Here is an 8088-nt window from a genome sequence, read left to right on the forward strand (position 1 = left end):
CAACTTAGTCATTGTAAGTTTCGAGTAACTGCTCACTTCAGTTCACACTTCATGTGGATTTCAAAGCTATTGTCTTTTCCTAGATAGAGCAGGGAAATATTGTTTGAAATTTTACCAATACCCTTAAAACTTGTCTTAGTACTATTTCTGACGTTTTCGTCCAAAGTAAGACGTGTTTGTACCAGGAAATCTCGAATGGTACCGAAGTCCTTAATTTGATTGGGATTAGATTTCCCAATCTGCAAGGCTTTTGATGAACGATTCACATGGCCTTCCACATTACACAGGCTAGTGTTTGATCTGTGAAGTAGTAAATTTCTACTGCTGTCTTTTTATCAAAATTTCTTCAAATGAACTACAGTTGGAAGGCAGACATTGCCTAAGGAAGGGTGTACCTGGCCAGAAAAAGATAACTGTCACACCATATGAGATCAGTTCTGCTGTGATATAACCATCTTACGCATGTGTTAGTCAATAAAAACTTTTAAATACTTTGGTGCACCTGTGTTAGTCAATAAAGACTTTTAAATGCTCTGATCAGCATTACAAAAATTTGCTGATGAGTAGTATGACCATTAATAAAAGTAAATGTTTCCACAGCATCATAACATTTTTCACATGCATCTAACAACAAGTTGATTTAATAATTACAAGAAACAGTGGTAATTTAAATAACCATATTGTTGCTTGTGTTACAGCCATCAGTTATTTTAACATAATACCGTAGATGAAGTAATGTGTCTGTAAATAACATGAGAAGTAGAAAACTGCCTGCTAATGGGCAATGGAGGTTTCATTTCATGTCCGCAACAGTGCGACTGCTGGCGGGCGCGCGACCTAACGAACAGTGGAGCAACAGAGGTTCTGGCTCTGGCTACGAGCGACCTGGCTGGTGGTTCATTGTTATCCAGTGTTTTTACAAGTTCTTAAGTAATGTTTCACCTTAGTAAGTACCATTTGGAGAGGGGGGGCAAAAGAGATAATGATGCATCATATTGTACACTAGAAAATATAATTGGTATTATTACCAGCCCAATATTGCTTTTTATTTGCATTTGCACTAAAAGATTAAGTGAAATCGGACTTTGTGTAGTTCATGTTAAGCCAATTAGTGCCTTAATTTTTTCCAAAATGATCAGTGCACAGAAACACACACACACACACACACACACACACACACACAGGTATACATTTTACGCCAACAAGCCACCTCACAGCCTCAGCTCTGCCTCAGCTGACTACTTCTTAGCAGCGAGGCGATGGTAAGTAACATTGTGACTCTTGACATTAAGATTGTGTTTTGTATGTTGATGTCGTATTTTTTAAGATATTTTAGAAACTGTAAGACCATTGTGAAACTGAACATGTTTCATAGCCAACTCTCACTGAATTGTATTTACTCTTTTAATTTATAGGAGTGGGTCAGAAACAAAGGAGTATGAGTACACTTCTTCTTGTTTAGAAAGAACTTCAGTTAAAGGTCACAAGGTTTCGGAATTTTGTTGAGATTACAAAGTGGAAGTTCTATTTTTTGTGTGTATTAGACACAAAAATACTTTCTAGCATGTTGGAGTAACAGGTTAACATAAAACATCAGTTTTGGATCATAAATTGTAAAAGTTTATGTGCACTTGTATCCCATTGCTCCCAGAACATCGTGATTTAAGAAGAAAGTGATTGACGTTTTCTCTATAATGCTTTATCATAGGTTTTTATCGATTCAGTTATCATAAAATTACTTTTTAGAGTTATAACAAAACGTTTTAGTAATGCTATGTGAATACTATGCCTTTTGTGGCTTACTGTAGTGAAACAGAATAAGAAAGAGTACTGTTTACTGCGTAATCCCATTACTGAATATATTTCTCATCATCTGGGTCACTTCTATCTCTCATGTGTCATAGAAAGATTACTTGAATAACGTGCCACATCGAAAATCAGTATAGGCCTATATCAACGTAGCTGTCTCGTGAGATCTTGTAACTAGTTTCCTTTTCGATCACCAGTGAGCGGCAAAGAGTGGTATTTCACTTGCATCCCTTTGCCACAACAATTTTAGATGCCTTACTTTGCTGTAGATGCACTTATCTCATTTTTATGGGAAATCTCACTTGCACCTCGTTGTTTCTGGCGTACTCATGGTAATCGTTTCTTACGAACAGTCTTTCCAGAAAAGTATTGTTTCATCTGTATGATAATTTCTTATCATTATTTGTTCTTTTTGTATGATTACTTTCAAATCATAAATCAAGAGTTTAAAAGGGCACTGTGACACCCTGACCCAAACACCAGCCGATTTTCTTGTGGAAGCAAGCGAAACACCATCTTTTAGGCCAGGAGTATCAACAATACGCAATAACGCGATATGTGAAGCAAAATTCTGAAATTATTTGAGATAAGAGAGAAAACTATAACACTATGCGTTATACAGGTATCTCAAAAAGAATGACCTGCTTTCAAAACTCCATATTTTTTGATAATATTACAATGCAAATATGATGATGATGAAGTCCCATACTCCTTGTCAGAGCATAGGAGAACGATGTGGGAGACCCACACCGCCATACTAGGCAAGGTCCTAGTGGAAGTGGTTTGCCATTACCTTCCTCCGACCGTAATGGGGATGAATGATGATAATGAAGACGACAAAACAACACCAGTCATCTCGAGGCAGGTGAAAATCCCCAACCCCGTCGGGAATCGAACCCGGGACCCCGTGCTTGGGAAGCGAGAACGCTACCGGGAGACCACGAGCTGCGGACAATACAAACATCGGATGAAATTCAAAATATTTACAAAATCTTTATCGTTTACCTATGCTGTAACAAATGGTCTATTTATCTACCGGCAGGAGCACCAATATCTAGAGGGAACACCGAGCCACTGTTCAGTGTTCTTGGCATCAAGGTACCAAACGTGATCCCATGATATTGTCTTGTGGGGATATGAGACGAAAAGCGTGTTCATCTCCCCTTTAGCTCGTTCCAAAGAAGAAGTAATCAACAAAATAACATCTACTACGACTTCTGTACAAAACAGATACATTATGTAAAGTTTATGTTGAATTTAGCTCTCGTCTAGATGTTGTTAATGCTACTGCTGATTCACACATGCAGCGTTTGTAATAGGATAGCTGTAACTACAATCTTTTTTGAGTATTTTACAATTCATCCCATGTTCAGAGTATGTTTTTGTCAATAAATATGGAATATTGAAATCAAGTCGTTCTTTCTGAAACACCGTGTACTTGCAGCACCTATTTTCGCGTGCAGCCACGAATATTGGTCACAATATGAAACTGATGATAATTAATAGTGCCCACTGCCGAGAGGTATGCGTGCAACAGTAATGCAGCAGAGACTCAGTTGTATATATCGATGCACTCTAGTGCTGATTAATACACATTACTACAGAAAGTTTCTCATTTAGCCAGTTATGTCAACATTGTAAATCTGTTGATGAGATTCGAGTGATGTAAATACACTAAATTATTACAGGTTTTCAGCGTACTGACTCTTCACGAATAATATAGATTATGTTCATCATTTGTGTGACTGTGGTTTCAGGATCTGCCACACGTGTGGGCTATTACTATTGATACCATGTGTGAAATATCTGAAATGTGTTTATTATTTTTTACTTTAAAACATTGTCAGCGGCAGGGGTTTCCAGATTTCTTCATGTTTATTAACGAGACATTAAGTCTGAATTCGTGTTTCACAAGAATTTCCCCCTTTGGAACTGAAGTTGTAAATAAAAGACAAATGGAGACTGGCAACCACACACACAGCGTGGCACAGAATTGTACTAGGAGGGAACTGATACAGATAGTCAACAACACACCATGGGCAGCTCTGGAACAGAAGGGAGCAGGGAGAGAGGTGAAGGACGGTCCACCCCCACACCTCCTCCCGTCGCATCGCATCCCGTCGTCTCAGCTGCTGCTACAGTAAGCTTCTGGCCTGTAGTCGGCAGCGGTATTGGACGTTTGTGCCCAGAGAACATGTTCGTAACTGCACGACATAATGTAGCGACTAACTGTATACTCGTATTTAACGCACTTGCAGCTAAAGACTTGTATTCCATCCAAAACTAAGACGTGATACCCTACAATGATGGAAAAAAAACTGCAGCTCGAAGAAGGAGTTATGCGACATAAACGAAAGTTGGTACGTGTGATTCCACATGTCAAATACGATGTCTGTTAAAATTTTGCTCCAGTCGCATCAGTGTGGATCCAGTACCGCCACTATGAGGCTACAACTCAGGTTCACTTTAAATAAACGCTGAAAGGGTCGTGAGAACTAGTTGCCGTTAAGATTGGACGTATTGGACGTAGTGAGGTGATGCCGGTCAAGAACGCCTTTCAGGCGAATAAGATGGCATTGTAAACAGACTGTGAATGACGTCGAGTAATAGGGCTATGACAAGGTCGGCGTTCCTTCTGCGATATTGGTTGAAGGCTGGACAGGGATACACCCACAGTAGTTCATTACTAGCAGCGGTGGTCACGAGAACGTACAGTCGCAAGAAGACCGCCCCTCAGGACAGCCACGTGGCACTACTGAGAGGAAAGACCATCGTGTTCAGCATATAGCTCTGGCGTATCATACTGAATCTGCAAACAGCAACTTGAACAGCAGTTGACAACGATTTTGTCGCAACTGTTAGAAATGTTCTACTTCCAGGATAACTCCGACCCAGACTACCTGCAGTGTGCATTCCCCTTGCAACAAACCACCGTCATTTTTCGACTTGAATGGTGTCAAGCGAGAGTTCGTTGAACAGCATGCTAGACTATTTTCTAATGAAAGATGGTTCTGCCTTGATGCCACTGATGGCCGTGTATTGGATAGGAGGAGGCTAGTTGAGGGCCTGAAACCAACCTATTAGAGTGATAGACCCACTGACCTATACTTTGAGTTACGGTCAGCAGTGCACGTTCATGCGACACCATTAGCACTCACAAGGTTATCACACGCAACCTGACTCCAAATATGTGCGTTAATCTGATGATTCGATCTGTTCTGCTGCCATTTATGAACAGCATTCCCAGAGACGTCTTCCAACAGGATAATACTCGCCCTCATACAGCTGTTGTAACCCAGTATGCTCTACGGAATGTCTACATGTTGCCTTGGCCTGCTCATTCACGAGATGTGTCTGCAATCGATCACATATGTGACATCATCGGACAAGATCTACAACGTTATCCACAACCAGCATTAACCATATCTGTATTGACCGTCGAAGTGCATCAAACATGAAACTCTAACCCAAAAATTAAAATTTGGCATCTGTAATACAACGCGTGCACGTTTGCATACTTCCATTCAACATTCTGGCTGTCTCAGGGGACAATGTGCTCACCATCACACTACAGACCGTTAAGTCTATTATTAATATATCAGTATTTCACATTTGCAATGGGTCATCTCGTGCTTAGATTAATCTGTGATCTAGCAATGTTAATCACTTAAATGTATTAGCTAGACAAATGTATTCCCTAAATTTCATTACTCTACATTAATACTTTTTTGCATTGCGACTTTTTTTTGGATCAGTGTATCTTCACTCTCCTCTGGTATAACCTACAGGAGACACTGCGGCTGTTTCCAATGGTCCCGATACTCCCTCGGGTGGCCACAGAGGACCTCTGGCTGTCTGGAGGGTCTCCAGGGAGTGTGTTGGTTCCTAAGGGGGCACTGCTTTTCGTGATGCCCTTACTCACACACCGCCTGCCACAGTTCTTCCCGGACCCACAGCGGTTCGACCCATCACGCTTCTTGGAGGACCGTGTTGGCAAAGAGCATACATGCAGCTACCTGCCATTTGGATTGGGCACGCGCAACTGTGTGGGCTCCCAGTATAGCCGACTGCAGCTAAAAGTCTACCTGGCAGACATACTGAGGCGCTTCCGCTTCCTGCCATGTAGCCAGCGGGAGGACCTGGAGAACTGCGCGCTCTCCTTGAGCCTAAACCCCATCAAACCAATCAGAGTGTCATGCATGCCTCTGGGTGGCCCTAGCACATAGGACCACTCTCAGCATTGCTGATTATAATATTGGCCAAAGTTTGAGACGGTTTTCATTCCTGGCACAAAACTCCTGAGAATGACAACACTCACTCTGTCAGTGAACACCCTGTCTCCTTCAAGTTTCTGTGTGGTTCCAGCACATTTGGCCACCCTGAAAATTAAGATTAACCAGGCCGTTATCCTGAGACACTTCACCTTCCTGCTGCACAGCCACTGGCATGAGTCAGAGGACAATGTGCTCTCCGTCAGGCTACAGACCATTAAGTCTAGAAAGCTTAATGGTCTGTAGCTTCATTGATATTTTCCATGGTATAGTACGTCTGTCTACAAATGCATCTGAAACTCCTAAATCTGCATGCCCGCCTACAACTATCACCATAGTCATTCACCTCGAAAGACTGAACTTATACTAACATTAAAATCAAAACGACACACTAAATAAATTTGGGACCTCTAATAAGAGTATTGTTTTTTGTGCGTTCCAGTAACTTCAGTCGTAACTACTTGTAAGATCGTGTATACAGTGAAGTATGGTCGACGACATGTCTGTTGCCTTTGCAAAGGTCTGCTAACTTGAGAACATTTTTATTTTTCTGGTTTTGTAAGTTCAAATTTTGGAGGTTGTAGAGGTAGTTGCTGGTAGCCAGTAATTTTTTTTTTTTTTTTTGGAGATGTAATACTGTCTTTTAGAAATAAAGATATTTAATTAAAAGGATTGTATTAATCTCAAACAAAGCCAAGTGCCTCTGCTGGATCCTAGTAAATATGATTATACACCACACTCCTGGATCTATAGGACTTCACAACATTGTTCTGTGGTGCTTTCACTTTTTCCCCAGATTGCTACTGTGAGAACCTGGAAAGCAATGCAGTCTCTATCAGCCACACACCATCCAGACTTTTAGGTCTCCTACGTGCCTCTGCGCAGGATTCCAGCATATAGAACCACTCTCTGTAGTATTGAAAGACTTTCTGGCAAATATTCCAAAGTGGTTCTGATGTCTCCTGTCCCCCTGTGCACAGGTCCAGCACGTAACACCTACCTTCACCTTGCTGAAGCTGAAAGATTTTCTAGCCAATATACCGATATGTTTCTGTTTGCTGCTGCACAGCTCCTGGGAGGCCCTTGAGGACAATGACCTCACCACCGGCCTATATACCACTCAGATGATCAGTCTCCTGCATGCCCCTGCTGGGCCTCAGCACTGCTGACCAGTAACGTCTGCTTGGCCAACATCCTTAGGTCACAGGGAGTGCCTGGAGGACAGTCTGCTGTCCACCACACTACATATCATCAAGTTCCAATTTTTTTTTCTGCCTGTTGATGACCTCAGCTCATAGGACCACCCTTCAGAATGCTGAAACTGAAGGTGCTCTACGTGAACGTCGTGAGGGTGTTTCTGCACAGCACACATGCTGGATGACGTTGAGGGACAAGACAAGTCTTCCTGTTTCATATCCCACATTTTCCCCACTTTCTCCCACATAGCTGCTGAGAGGTCCTGGAGAACAAGCTCCCCACAACCAACATACCACTCAGCTGATAGGGTTTCTTTGTGGCTGCACGATATCTTAGCACATGGGATCTCCCTCCACACTTTTGGAGCTAGTAGGTCTAATATCCTGAGGTTTCCTCACTTTGTTCTACATATCAGGTGTTTATAATAAAACTACAGCTACTCACGGAGGGTCCAGTGTGGGCTAGGTTATCTTACGGCAGCGAAACGCGGTAGATATACTAACGCGTTAATGCAGAACCAATTTACGCTGGAGAACAAATTGTTTCCGATTGTAGGCACCAGGTGCAAATATGGCGCTGTACACTGTTTGCATATCGTCATGGCGTCTCATTTGACATGCCATAACGTGAGTGAACAGTACAGCTATAGAGGAGAGAGACTGGTGATGTTAGTGAAATTGTGTTATGTGAATGGCAGTAATTACAGTACTGCATTCAGAGAGTATTGCCGAAAGGACTGAGGAAAGGTCCGATGTCATTAAAAAGTTAAAGATGATAAAACTGAAATTCGAAAACATCTGTGTGTTTTGTG

The 8088-nt window shown here is 41.8% G+C and overlaps 1 protein-coding gene across 1 annotated transcript in view; it reads left to right on the plus strand.

The window, feature by feature from the left end:
* LOC124550744 (cytochrome P450 4C1-like) overlaps nt 1-6035 on the plus strand; it is a 140788-nt gene extending 134753 nt beyond the window's left edge. The window contains exon 6 of the mRNA XM_047125467.1: nt 5598-6035. Within this exon, the coding sequence (XP_046981423.1) occupies nt 5598-6035 (438 nt within the window). The remainder of the gene's footprint in view (nt 1-5597) is intronic.
* Nucleotides 6036-8088: the final 2053 nt, after the last annotated feature.

The sequence above is a fragment of the Schistocerca americana genome, chromosome 9 (assembly GCF_021461395.2).
Source record: "Schistocerca americana isolate TAMUIC-IGC-003095 chromosome 9, iqSchAmer2.1, whole genome shotgun sequence".
NCBI classification, from domain to species: Eukaryota; Metazoa; Arthropoda; class Insecta; order Orthoptera; family Acrididae; genus Schistocerca; species Schistocerca americana.